The 15,134-nt window shown below is 38.4% G+C and overlaps 1 protein-coding gene across 1 annotated transcript in view; it reads left to right on the top strand.

Annotated features, from left to right (window-relative positions):
• Positions 1-15,134, top strand: part of LOC126229562 (drebrin-like protein) — a 219,728-nt gene that overhangs the window by 191,036 nt on the left and 13,558 nt on the right. Inside the window, exon 10 of the mRNA XM_049942330.1 lies at positions 915-1,004. Coding sequence (XP_049798287.1) covers positions 915-1,004 — 90 coding nt within the window. The remainder of the gene's footprint in view (positions 1-914; positions 1,005-15,134) is intronic.

Below are 15,134 nucleotides of genomic sequence, written 5' to 3'. Positions count from 1 at the left end.
GCGTTACATAAATGTCTTTTAATTTTGCCTATTTGCAACTCAACATATCTCCTTTACAGCAAGTAGCAATCTATCTTTTTCTACAATGTTGTTATTCCTATCTGGAGTTTGACTGTTTGATCATATTGTGGGTTTGTTTGTAAATAACTTTTCTGCTAAGAGTCACAATTTTCTTTTATTCATATTGTACATGACGCATTTTGGGAAATGATTCCCATTTTCAAGTGTGTTTTCTCTTAGTACTATGCCATTTTTATGTAATGTTTTTGCTTTGTACATGAAAATGACATAGTACAAAGAGAAAACATACTTGAAAATCGGAATCATTTCCCAAAACACTTCGTGTGCAAGATGAATAAAAGAAAATTGTGACTGGTAGCAGAAAAGTTATTTGTAAACAAACCCACTGTTCACAGTCGCAGGCTTTCGCAGAACAATTTATAATGGACAAAATCAGATCATCTATACTGTATATTAGATAAGAGTAAGTTGAGGGCTGTTAACTTGGAATCCCATTTAGAACTGAAACAGATCAAGCTGGAAGGATTTAGGGAGGGATAGAAGAAGAAGAAGGAAAAAAGTAAAGATGTTGAGAGATCTTCACAAGAATGTTATGTTAATTTAAAGCCCTTTATGTTTTTAACATGATGGTAACCTACATAAATAGTGATACACTTTACATACAGTTACTATTGATTGCTCTGTAATCTCTTCATAGTGTCATTTAATCAGAACGAATTTTACATCAAGTTCCCTTACAACGATAAATGGAAGGGAGAATGTGTGCAATATTTATAATACTAACCAAATGTGAAATATAACTTCAGTAGAGCAAACAGTTTAACAGTTTCTTTTGTTTGTTTATGTATTTAATTTTGTATTGGTGGTCACACAAATTTTTTGTCACGTTGCAGTCCACCACAGTGATATAGAACCAGAGCAAGAAGTTTTGTTGAGTGATGATGTTGGACTCAGAGCTCGAGCTCTGTATGATTACCAAGCTGGTAAGTTGTATGAATGTATTTTTTTCCTATCCATGTCATGGTATAATTTAAAAGGGAATTGTTTAAAACTAAGTGCTTTCTAAAATGAATTTCCTCTTAACAACAATACATCACAATAGTCATGTGACTGTTCTATAATTCACTAAAGTAATAATGATTGGTTGCTGCTAGTTTGGTGACTGCTTAAAATAGAATTAAGTGTTATCATATAAGTACTTGCTTCTGGCTTATTTCCTGGGAATTATATACAAATAGTGTTTTTAAAATAGTTATAACTAGCAACCTGCCTCGGCTTCACGTGGGTAGCACTAAGCATTTACGAACAGCTGACATGTCTGACATAGCGGTAATAAGTTACACATGCAAACCTCCTTGTGGATCTGTCAGTGTATGCATGAAAACTATCAAAATAGCTACAGTAGTTCCTCCTGAGATTAGCCTTCACATACAGATAGAAAAATGTGGTGGGGGACTTCAATTTATAGTATGTACAGATATAGATATAAAAATTAATATAGCTTAACTTATATAAGGAAAAATGTGAGCTGATGTCTTAGCAATATACGGTACAATGAAATTCACTCAAGAAAACTCTACGTCTTTGAATAAATGAACTGTACTAAAACAGTCCACAGAAAGTGGAAAACTGGAAAAAAGTGTGAAAGTAGTGCAAATTTAGAGCTCAATAAACACTATGAAGTACTCTCTGTAATGAACTACGAAAACTCCAAAAGTAAATAATGCATTCCCGAACAGTTCAGAAATGATGAGTACAGTAAATCCTCTAAAACAAGTAGGAGCAGATGACATAGATACAAATTTCAGCAGTTTCCAAGCAACTTTTGCAAACAACTAATACAAAAGTGATTCTGCATATATTACGCTGCAGAACTGACAATGCAAGCCGGTACAGTAGGCTATATAAAACAAACAAGTTTGTACCATCCAGCGCAATTGTGCTGAGGTAGTGGCAGTTAATCTGTTTTTAACCCTTTGACTGCTGGAGGCGCACGATCTGCTTGGCACGCTGAGGCGCTGTGGCCTGCACTGTCATCCGTATACCTGTGCTAATGTGCCTGACCCTCGAGCTGCCGTCTGGGGCGGAGCGCCCCTCGCTGCCCCACCCGCCCTGTGCTGAATATTTCTGCAATGACTGCGACTCCACGCGAAATATTGTGTCCTCTCACGGCTGATACAGAATACTCGTAAATGCTCTCACTACGTAGTTCCCCTACAGGTGAATTACTACAGAATCAAACTGTCTGGTAAAACTATTTTCCGTCACCAAGAATGATACCTTGCTTGTAGTTTTCTTGCACTATATTTGTAGATTATGCCAAAAGCGACATGATTCGTTAGCTTTACATCAATAGTTTATTGTTCTTTCTTGGATACCCATTTATAATGTCTGCATTTATCTATGCGTTCCTCACCGTACTAACTCAAGAACGAATAAAATAAGCCATAGATTATAGATTACTGTACATTATTTTTGTTGTTCAGAACATAGTATTACGTCGTTTATAGGAGAAAGCGACATACAGATCATCTTTCATATCGCACTAGAACATAGTATTACGTCGTTTATAGGAGAAAGCGACATACAGATCATCTTTCATATCGCACTACAACATCGGAATTTACTGTGAGCAACGGTAAGAACAATTTTACTTCACATAGTTAAAATTCATATTCTGGTGTGATAAGAAATTTCACATGGCCTACTGTTTGTATCGCTGAATTGCCCGAATATTTGTTGCACTTTGTAATTACCCGATTATGTGTAATTTTGTTTCTTTGACGAAATTTGTACAATACTTGTGATTGTAGCACATAAGTATTCAACAGATTTTCCAACATTTGAAAGCTGTGAAATCTCTGTCTTTTTGTTAGCACATTCGACACGCAAGTCGCCGAAGTGGCTTCAACTCGAAAGCCTTGCACCAGGCGAACGGTCTACCCGACGGGAGGCCCTAGCCACACAGCATTTCCATTTTTTTTGCTAGCACATTAAATTCACTTATAGAGAAAATTCAAAGTCATGAACTGTAAATTTAGGCGTTACTTTTACACTTTGTGAATATGTTTCCCATCCCTCTTTTCGATCCGGGCTTTGGACCGGCACTGGCGAAGTTAGAAACATTTTTATTTTGTTTTTCCCTTTTTATAATTTTTTTTTCGTTTTTGAAGTTTTTTCTAATAGCATTATTGTATTCGTTCTATGCTGCAATTAGTAATTCTGTTTTGTGTGGTATTTTTCAAAACAGGGTACGACACACAATGGTACCTTGCAAGTTTTACATTCGTACCTGCTTTCTCGACGCACTTTTTGTTTCCAGCAAACAATGCGTCTACGCGTCAGCGCATTTTTCTTGGATTGCTCACTTGTTATAATGTCTGGAAAACGCCTTCCCACAAATCTTAGAGGATTATCATCAGAACACCTTCCTCTGCCAGCTTTTCTGCGCTCTAACGCATACGTTTCTGTAAATTCCCTTACCAGTGACAGATGAAACTCTGCTATCGTCATTTTACGACCTGTTTGTGATCTGTGTAGGACATGAGCATTTAAAACACAACCGAGCGAGGTGGCGCAGTGGTTAGATACTGGACTCGCATTCGGGAGGACGACGGTTCAATCCCGCGTCCGGCCATCCTGATTTAGGTTTTCCGTGATTTCCCTAAATCACTCCAGGCAAATGCCGGGATGGTTCCTCTGAAAGGGCACGGCCGACTTCCTTCCCCATCCTTCCCTAATCCGATGAGACCGATGACCACGCTGTCTGGTCTCCTTCCCCAAAAACCAACCAACCAACCTTTAAAACACACAGATCTAGAACATGAAAAAAGAACTTTCTATACCACTTCATTGTTTTCCATATACATCCGACAGAGCTAAGCAGCATATCAAAATGGTGAACTACTCGCATATTCAATTTATAATCTACAATGCTTTGTGGTTTCTTAATTTTTTCTCCAGTGTTCCTGTCAATCTTTACTGTGTCAACCATTTCTGTGGTGTTACATGTGGTCAACATCCACACTTCCCTTTAGTCACACCACTTTATAGCAAGCATTGTATCAGTACACATAAATTGAATATCTCCACGTTCCAGTTTCTTCTGAAGTTTCAGCATGTTGTGTCTGTTCTTACGGATAGTACGACATGTGTTCGTCCCATGACTGTGAAGCCAGGCAAACACGTCTGGGCTTGAGTACCAGTTATCGACGTAGAGGGTATGTCCATGTTCTAAATGGGGCTTCATAAGTGTAGCCACTGTCACCACTTTTCCCCAAATTGTGGAACTCAGTTTCTGTTTATGCCCCTGTGTAAACAATGAAATCCAAGACATACCCAGTCTTACAATCACATAACACAAATGTTTTTATACCGAATCTACTCCGTTTCGATGGAATGAATTGTCTCAAAGATAAGCATTCTTTGAATAACAACAAACTTTCATCAATGCAGAGTTTCTGATAAGGATTAAATGCACAACGGAAAGCTGTATGAACTTTATTGACAATGTTCCTAATTTTGAATAATCTGTCTCCTCCAGTATTGGCAGAGTTGTCACTGAAATGTAACATTCTCATAAGTAACAAAAAGCGGTCTCTTGACATGAGTTCACTAAAAATTGGCGTATTTAGAAAAACATCTCTAGTCCAGTATTTGCAAATTTTCAGTTTTTTCATGGGAGGCATCAAAAGACAAACAGCTATGAAACAATACATTTCTTCATATCCAGTATCTTTCCACTTTGAGATTCGAGAATGCACTGATTCGGGAGTATTCTCCTTGGTGAATAAATAAAACCGATTTGTTTCGTCAGCTATATATTTCATCGGTTCTTGTGTAAAGAATAACATGAAAACTGACAGAATACTTCACTCATCCCCTATTTGACACACATGTCCCGACAGCGTATCGTCAAATGCGTGATTAACTGGCTGAAAGTCATTTTCTTTCCAGTCAAATATATCACTAAGATGTGCTTTCTTCGTAGGCGTTTCATTATCACTTTCTGATTCTTCAGATTCAGAACAACTAACATCTCTTGTTGAAACGTGAGACTGCTTTGACACCCCTGCTGACGTGGACGGTTTATGAATAGAGCTTTCGGACTCTGTGGAAGAGCTATCACTTTCGTCAAAATCAAGTAGTTCACCCTCACTGTCGCTCCTCGTAAGAATCTCCACGATTTCTTCCTCAGTGCAACCACAACATCTCGCCATTTTCCTTGTAGAATACAGGATGCGAAGAACACTGATGTAAGTTCCGATGAACAGTGAACTGTAGTGCGAAGCCTAGGCTCACAACAGACGAGCTAGTGGCCAGAACTGCGAAAGGCTACTGATTCATGGGACGGGAAGTCCGCTGTCAGAGTTATCTCATCATCAGCACTCAGGTAGCGGCACGCATATAGTCGTCATCAACGCTCAGGGGCCGGCAAGCGGGTGCGACTAAACTCGTCAACAGCGCTCAGGGGAAAACCGGCGGCCCCGACTATACTCGTCATTAGCACCCAGGGAGCGGCACGCAGCATGACGAGTAAACTCGTCAACAGCAGTCAAAGGGTTAAGGAGGAGAGTGGGATACGAGGCATGGGCTGCATCTTGTTATGAAAGGAAAGAAAATCTTTGTAGGAACATTATTCAGCTGTGGTATAACACTCAATCTGTCATTAATCTCTGTTAACTGCTTGCAACATGAAAAACAGACTGCTATCAAAAATGAATGCTCACAATCCGGCAAAGTCAAATCAAAAAGAATTATCAGTAAATACTTCTTCTTTGACCCAAGTAACTGACAGAGTGTCAGTCCAAAAAATTATCTTCATGTAAAGAAACTGAAGAAGAACCACTACCAGAAAAAGATAGAAGAAGAAGAAGAAGCAGAGCACGGTGAGGCAGAGGACAGCTGTTAAACAACACATACAAGATTTGTTATGGCTCAATCCACTGCAGAAGAATACAGAGTAGTAGTCCAGGATTCCCAGGGTGTGCAGATCAAGACATTAGAAGAAAATAAGACTTTTCACATCAAAGAATTAATAAGGAAAAAAATATACCTCATATAGAACTTAATAATTATCCAACTCTGCTATGTCATAATGTAGAGGGCATGACCAGTAATTTACATGAGCTAGAGGTCCTTCTTAACAATACATAGGAGGAGGTTCAAGCTTAATGTGTAACTGAACATTGGCTTCCAGAAATACAAAAAAAATGTACTTCTGGAATTTCGGACTGTTCATGTGATTAGCAGCTTTTGAAGGGAAATGTACGGAGAAGGTGTAACATGTGTATATGTATGAACAGGTATTAAATCAAAGGAAATAAAGTTTAACAATGTCAAACATATTGAAAAAGATTCGTATTGTTGGTGTGAACCAACAGAAATAATTCCTCCAAGAACTAACAATCCCTGGTTGTAATAACCTAGTGAAAACATTGGACAAACAGTTACAAGCTATCATAATTCATGAAAGTAATAACAATATTATTCCATGTGGTACTCAATCCACCCGTCAACAGGCTGCAGCTGGGTCTTCGGAATCTGGGGGGGCCTGGGCAGTCACGGACACACAAAGTCTGAGTGCTCTGTCAGACTTCCATCCAAGACCATCACTTATATAGGCACATTTAATATCAACACTCTAATTCAACCAGGAAAATTACGTGATCTAGTACAGTAGTTTAGTACAGGAGTTAGAGTGACAAAAAATTAAGATTTTAGCCCTTCAAGAAACAGGATTCACAGATGAAGCCACAGTAGATTATGGAAATTACCACATCTCTATGTGTAAAATAGAAAATTGTATTACTAAAGGTGCTCTGCTTCTGGGAATGGCTGTTGTCAAACATAAAAAAACAACAGACTCCATAGGAGATGTGTGCCCCATAAGCAGCCACCTTATGACAATACACACGCTGTGCGCTAACAAGAAATACACCTTCATTAATGTTCATGCCTCCACCAACATTGCTAACAGAAAGGATCCACAGACTGTGGAGAAATTCTGGGCAGATCTTGAGAAAGTAATTGCCAAAAATTCCGAAGCAGGACATCAAAATCTTATTGGATGATTTCAGTGCTCTGATAGGCAGAGAAAAAAAATACTGGAAAACTGTAGAAAAATATCTCACCCATAATTTTACCAAAAAAAAAAAAACTGTGCCAACAAAACAACCTTAAAATCATGTCAACGTAGTTGAGGAAGAATCCTCGAAAACAAAAGGCCATAAGATCCCCAATAACAGATCTCGGTTCTAGGCGCTGTAGTCCGGAACTGCGCGACTGCTATGGTCGCTGGTTTGAATCCTGCCTCGGGCATGGATGTGTGTAATGTCCTTAGGTTTGTTAGGTTTAAGTAGTTCTAAGTTCTAGGGGACTAATGACCTCAGATGTTAAGTCCCATAGTGCTCAGAGTCATTTGAACCATTTTGAACAGATCTCGGTGAATATTAGATTGATCCTGTTGCCATCTTGTATCCTCTACAGAAGTAAGTTTGTGACATACAAGTCCATGGAGGTGCAAACATAGATTCAGACCACTATTTAACACGGAGAAAAATGAAATTTACCCCAAAGAGCGTGCACCAGCAGAAATTTGACACCAGAAGAATCAAAGAAACTTAAGTTTGGAGAAGAACTGTAAAAAGTCCCGACAGATACTTGGGAAAAATTTCACAGTAAAATAATCCAGAAAGCTGAAGATTTAGTCCCCCCGGGAAAAAAAAATTACATACATGGTGTGATACAATGTGTGATACAGCTTAAAGAAAACACCAGAAAATCCTCAATACTTTTATGAAACTAGGAAACAAGTGGCAAAAATCAATCTGACAGAAAACTTGCACTCACTAACCAGGTAAACTCTAAGGAACTGGCACAATATATTTCAACACTCCTTAATTGTCCGGAACCACCTATGAGATTCTCTAAAAAAGAATCTACTTACATGCACCCTGAATCATCTCCACCAATACAAGAAGAAATTCACAAACACATTATTAAATTAAAAAACAAAACAATAGAACATCTGGTGAAGATGGGATTATTGCTGAGCTACTGTGAAAACGCCAGGACCAAATTTTCTCAGAGTGTTAACCCAAATCATTGCAGACTTTTTGGAGACAGAAAAATTATCCCAGGAATGGAAATGTGCATTTATTTACGTATTACACAAAAAAGGAGACAAATCTGACGTAAATAATTATTGAGACATGTCCCTATGCAACTGGAAAACAAAATTGGTGAATACCAAGGTGGATTTCGCCCCAGTATATCCTGCACAGAATAAACTTTCAATCTAAAGACCGTGCTAATATATAAAGCAGTCAGAAGCAATCCAATAATTTGCATGTTTGTTGACTTTAAAAAGGTATAAGACTCAATTGGCCAAAAAGCACTTTTTGATATCCTTGAAGAACAAGGGTTGGATCCAGAAACCCTTAACCTCATCAAAGAAACATTGACCGATACTACCTCCAAGGTGAAATTCATGTGTGAAATATCTGAGCTCTTCCTGATCAAAACTGGCATCCGGCAAGGTGATGGTCTATATCCTCTCCTATTCAACCTTGTGCTGGACATGGTCATCCACGAATGGGAAAATGAATTGAAGAATAAAAATTGCTGGAAACCTATACAGATGGGGTGAGTCAAGAATGACATAAGAATTTCATGTTTAGCTATTGCTGACGTCTTACAAGGGAACCTCCCCATCGCACCCCCCTTAGATCTACACTGCTGGCCACCGTAAATGCAACACCAAGAAAGACAAGAGGTAGCACAACACAATTTATTTTGTAGGTAACATGTTGACCAAGTATCAAATGATTACGTTTTACAGACGTCTGTGTCATGTGGTTCCTGCCAGAATCAGTAGCCAGAGTAGCCGCCATTGTTGGAGATCACCACTGCCACACGTCTCGGCATTGAGTCAAAGAGACGTTGGATGTGTTCCTGGGGTACAGCAGCCCAAGCAGCTTCCACACGTTGCCAAAGATCATCTGGTGTGGCAGCTGGGGATGTAATCTGGGTCACTCGTTGAGCAACATGTTTTCTATCGGCGAAAGATCCGGAGAGCGAGCCGGTCAGGGAAGCAATTCAATCTGGTTATTGACGAAGAACCTTTGGACAATGCGTGCCACGTGTGGTCGCGCATTATCCTGTTGAAATATGGCTGTGGCCGAGCCCTGAAGGTAAGGAAGGACAACTGGCTCCAGCACCTCGGATATGTAGCGCCGGCTATTTAAAGTACCGGCAATGCGTACTAGAGGCGTGCGAGAGTAATATCCAATACCACCCCATACCATAATACCCGGTGCAAGACCAGTGTGGCGGTGCATAATGCAGCTGTCCAGCATCCTCTCTCCACGGTGTCTCCACACTTGAATCCGACCATCGTGGTGCTGCAGACAGAAGCGTGCCTCATCAGTAAAGACAATGTCTTTCCATTCTGCCGTCAACATCCGTCTGTCATCACACCATTGGCGACGGAGACGTCTGTGGTTCTGCGTCAATGGTAGACGAAGCAATGGACGTCTTGCGGACAGACCACTCTGCTGTAAACGGCGTCGAATGGTACGCGCAGACACTGGATGATGCGTTACAGACGCAATGTGCTGTGCTATGGTTCGGGATGTCACTGACGATCCGTCACTGCCATGCGCACAATTTGCCTATCAGCACGTGCAGTGGTGCACCGAGGTGAATGCGATCGACCACGTCGGTCCATCGTACCCTCCTGCATCCAACGGTCACATATCCGCATGACAGTTGTTTGGTTTCGTCTGACACGACTAGCGATTTCTCTGTATGATAATCCACAATCTCGGTAAGCCACTATCCTTCCTCTGTCGAACTCGGATACTTGATCAAAAGATGTTCGCTGTTGTCTACGAGGCATAACTGATCGTCTTGTGAAACAACCACAAGGTAAACACACGTGCCGAACGTACACTCGTCGAAATCGCCAAGCCTTAAATGGCGCTATGAGGTGGCGCCACAGGCACGCGTGATGTGCGTCTGTGCTGAAATTCTAATCAGTTGCATATCTCATCGCTGCAAACTCATGGTGTAAATTTCACTTGATTCGGATGCTTCCTTCAGGGTGTTGCATTTACGGTGGCCAGCAGTGTAGTTATAAGTTGGCACAGCGGATAGGCCTTGAAAAACTGAACACAGATCAATCGAGAAAACAGGAAGAAGTTGTGTGGAACTATGAAAAAAATAAGCAAAATATACAAACTGAGTTGTCCATGCGCAAGATAGGCGACATCAAGAATAGTGTGAGCTCAGGTTAGCGTGAGCAGCTGCGGAACAAGAGGTCCTTGGTTCAAGTCTTCCCTCGAGTGAAAAGTTTACTTTCTTTATTTTCGCAGAGTTATGATCTGTCCATTCGTTCATTGATGTCTCTGTTCACTGTAATAAGTTTAGTGTCTGTGTTTTGCGACTGCACCATGAAACCGTGCGATTAGTAGACGAAAGGACATGCCTCTCCAATGGGAACCGAAAACATTTGATCGCAAGGTCATAGGTTAACCGATTCCTCCACAGGAAAACACACCTGATATATTCTATATGACACTGGTGACGGCATGTGCGTCACATGACAGGAATATGTTGTCGACCCACCTAACTTGTACACTTGGCGAATGGGTAAAAAGATTCTTCTACCTTGCCGATTTAGGTTTTCTTGTGGATGTGATAATCACTCGCAAAAAAGTGATGAAAACATAAGAGTTTGTCACATAAACTGAAAAATAAAAAATTAAACTTTTCACTCGAGGGAAGACTTGAACCAAGGATCTCTCGTTTCGCAGCTGCTCATGCTAACCATGGGACCACTGCGCTCCTGAGCTCACACTATCCTTGATGTTGCCTATCTTGCGCATTGACTACTCAGTTTGTATATTTTGCTAATTTTTTTCATAGTTCCACACAACTTCTTCCTGTTTTCTCAATTGATCTGTGTTCAGTTTTTCAAGGCCTATCAACTGTGCCAACTTATAACTAAATCTGAGGGGGTTTGCGATGGGGACGTTACCTTGTTAGCCTTACTAGAGTATGATGAGATAACAGCAATCGAACAGGTTGAAACCCTTAAAGAATGCACAGAGAAAGTTAGTCTGTGAATGTCTTTCCTAAAGTCAGAGTTCATCGCCACATAAACTGACACCCAAAACTTGACTACAAAATACGCTCATATCAATAGAGCCCATATTTTAAATACTTAGGTGAAGTTCTTGAACCTATGGGCCGAAACAAAATAGCAAAAAGTATTTGCCTCTAAAAACTAAAGAGAGACTGTGAAAGAACCTACAAGGTGTACAATAAAAAATGCTTGTCCAAAAAAAACTAAAATTAGGCACTATAATACGGTATTAAAACCTAAAGTCCTGTATGCCAGTGGAACCCTGACAGTCCACATAAAAGGTGACCTACAAAACTTATTAAAGGAAAAACGTAAAATCATCAGAAAGATACTAGGGCCAAAGAAAACAGAAGAGGGCTATAGACTACAATTTTGTCGACAAACTGGGAAATTGTCCAATCTTACAGCAGACATTTGAAAAAGGTGATCAAAATTTTATGGGCACATCTTTAGGCTTTCCAAAACAAGACTTACACACAAAATTCTTAAATACATAGAAGGACTTAAAACTATACCCTGGATACAAGAAATCAAAAAGAACCTACAAAAAGCTCCTATAAATTATTTAGACATTTTGGACAGAAAGGTTTTTAAGCAGAAAGTTGCCAGATGGTAAGTTTAGTCAGAGAACAAAGCTCCAAAGAAAGCAGAAACAAAATGGATAGAGGAAAGAAAGAGAGCCCATGCAGAAGAAAAATGAAAGCAGTGTGGAAAAAAGGAAATTGTAAAGTGTTGTCTGACAACCTGGGAAACCTCTTAAACAGTGGGGATTTCATTGTTAATTTCAGAGATAACTGTACAAAAGAGCAACATCTAGTTAATGTGCATAGAACATACAGTGTGGATACGTGAATACAAGATGCCACCAGGCCTGGCAGCAGAAATGAAACTACAATTGACCCAATGTTCATTGGTAAATCAAAATGTGTCTGTAAAGGTGAGGTCATTGATACAGTTATCGCAGATCATCAGGCAGTTAAACTGATTTAAGAGAAATCACCCAAGAAATTTAACAGTAGCAAATATATAAGGGAGATTAATTAATGAAGACAGCATTAGTGTCTTTAATCTCACCTTAAAAATGGAAGTTGGAACAAGGAAACAAATAGTTCTGTAGATGTAAAATTCATCATATCCTTGTCTTTAAATAGCATAAATACTGTTATGATACTTTAGCCCCTCTGAGGAGAATAAAAAGTAACAAAAAATCAAATGCATGAGTAACAGATGAAATCAAAAAGTCAATACGAGTCTCTGGATGCTAAATAAATTTGCAAAGCAGAATACTGTTATGACACCATATACGAAGTTATGTAGGAAGAAGTACAGAGAAGCTGTATAGCAGCAAAATAGTAGCATATTAATTTATTCATTGGAAAGGAGAACAAGAAAATGAAACTAATGTGGAAAGTTATAAATAACACTAAACAACAAATTTGAAGTGAAATTGTGTAAAGTGCATGATTTTGAGTTAGTTATGTTTATTTCAGTATAAAATGATACAAAATCATCTTCACAAATATTTAGCTCTAGTTTTTTAAAAAAGTAATCTACATTTTTATATAAATAACTCACTAACTAAATATGTGTTCATGTCCCAAGATTCAGCATAACAAATTTTAAGTGAATAATTATGTGAATTATGTTATGTGTTATGCATTGATAAATTTTAGTGCCATTCTGGAAGTACAAAAGTAAAATATTACGAAAAAATCAAGATAATATTACATGAATGAAAATACTTTGTAAGCCCACTTTGTAACAGAACTATGTAAAGCACAAAAGAAAATATAGAAATTAACTAGTCACAAATGTATATAAAGGACTGCAAGTGTTAAATGTCCATATGTGCAGTATATACAATTACATATTTTGTTCATGGGCCATTCATGTTTACTGTAATGAGATGCACGAGCTCAGCTATCCCATTCACAGAGAAAGCAGCAGTATTTAATATACCCTAACTGCATACCTAATAGCAGTGCAACTACTTTCAAGTCACCATAAATCTGCCATTGAGAGTCATATACTTGATGGCTTCTAGTAAAATTTTCAAGTTTTGGTAAGACTCTTTCATATGCACACTATGCCCAACTGGAATAGAAGAAAGCTCATTATCAATATGTAACAGCACTCCTTTTTAGCTCAACTTTGATGAATCAATAAAGAGTCTCCATGCATCATGGTTATAATTAATTCTGAGAGTCTTATTATGCCAATTATGTCTACACATGCTGCAAAACCATCTTGCACATTAAAAAAAATAGAGTGAATTGTTGCTCCTTCTGTGGTAGAATGAAACACTTAACATTGCTTTCCAGAAAGTAGCACTGCTGCAATCTTGATGCTAAAATCTCAGCCTTAGCTTTAGAGATCAGCCTTTGCTTTAGAGAGCTCCACATCTCTAATGAGATCACTTAACCCATTTTGAGACAATTTTTGTGGATCACCAGTTGATAATATATGTGGAAGAAACTCTGGATATTGTGATGTATATGGTTCAGGACATTCAGAATCCCCATCAGAAGTAATCTCGTACTCAGTTGGTGGTTCAGGTATTGGCAATCCTACCCCATGTCGCACTGGACACATGGCACATTGAATGTTAGAATAGATCACTGTCCGCATCTTCTTCTTAGATATTCCTTTCTTGATAGGAGGAACCATTCAAAAGGATCAGTCACTGACATGGTTAGTTGGCTCATGCCAGTTCGTGGCATTGCAAAGGGCATTGAACATCCTTTCCCATGCAGATCACATGTGGTGCCTAGGTTTATCTTGATCACCTATTTTGCACCCAAAATAACAACTGTAAGCTTTTTAATCATTGGAGTTATTTGCTGTTTCTGTGAAGCAAATGTCACTTCACCACACACATAGCAAAATGTGTCAGCACTGTTGACACAAACTCGCATTTTTGTTCACTTCGATAGCAGTCAGCTTGAACAACTGATAGTGAATCTGGAAACAAATGTGCAAAAATTATTACATGCATTAATAAAGTCACTGAAGTTGGAGATGAGGGAAACAAAAAGATCACTAAAACTGTTATCAAAATGTTTATATCCAAAATATTGCACACAAGTAAGACCAGGGACAATAATATAATCCATTGTTACTAGTTATTGTGACTTCGACAAACAATTATAATATTTTATTTTAAACTTAACATAAAAATCCGTAAATAATTATCTCACCATAATAAAACAGTGTGAGATGAAAACTAGACCTAATTTTGAATTGTCTTTGTGATATTCGTGATCAGCACATTAGAATTGATAGGTCTTGGCTATTTTCATTTTATTTACATTTTCATTGTTGCACAGTGTAATCATAGGGGCAAACATAATAAAGCAAGTAATAAATTCACCATTAAACACAGAAATTAAATTGTTGATGACCCACCTCTAATATTTAATGATCATTATATTAATGTAGCTCAAAACCTGATCACATGTAAATGTAATCCAGGGACAAAGGGAGAAATTACAATAAGTTAAATAACAATGTGCTCATATCCAGTAACACCCAAAGAAATACAAAGGATTATCAGTAAACTGGAGAGTAAAACTACTTGTAGAGTAAAACTACTTGTGGATTTGATGATATCCCAACTTGTTGACATAATCAATGAGTCTTTGCAACAAGTGTGTTTCAAACAGGCTTAAATTATCAACAGTAATACCAGTTAATAAAAGAAGGTGACAAGTTTAACGTTAGTAATTTCAGAGCAGTATCACTATTACATGTATTCTCAAAAATAACTGGAAGAATAATACATGATAGATAATTAGACTTTATAAACCATTTTTAAAACAGACTAAAAAGTATAAAATAATTTCTCCTGGCCCCATAAAGATTTCTAACCCGACACAGTTAGTCTTGAAAATTAGCGTCTTTGAATTTTTGATAGCTGTGACAGTACTTCTACAAATTAAAGCAATAGACATGTACACACACACAC

The sequence above is a fragment of the Schistocerca nitens genome, unplaced genomic scaffold (genome assembly GCF_023898315.1).
Source record: "Schistocerca nitens isolate TAMUIC-IGC-003100 unplaced genomic scaffold, iqSchNite1.1 HiC_scaffold_375, whole genome shotgun sequence".
Classification (NCBI taxonomy): Eukaryota; Metazoa; Arthropoda; class Insecta; order Orthoptera; family Acrididae; genus Schistocerca; species Schistocerca nitens.
The sequence above is the reverse complement of the archived record's forward strand: the minus strand, read 5'-3'. Positions and strand labels throughout refer to the sequence as shown.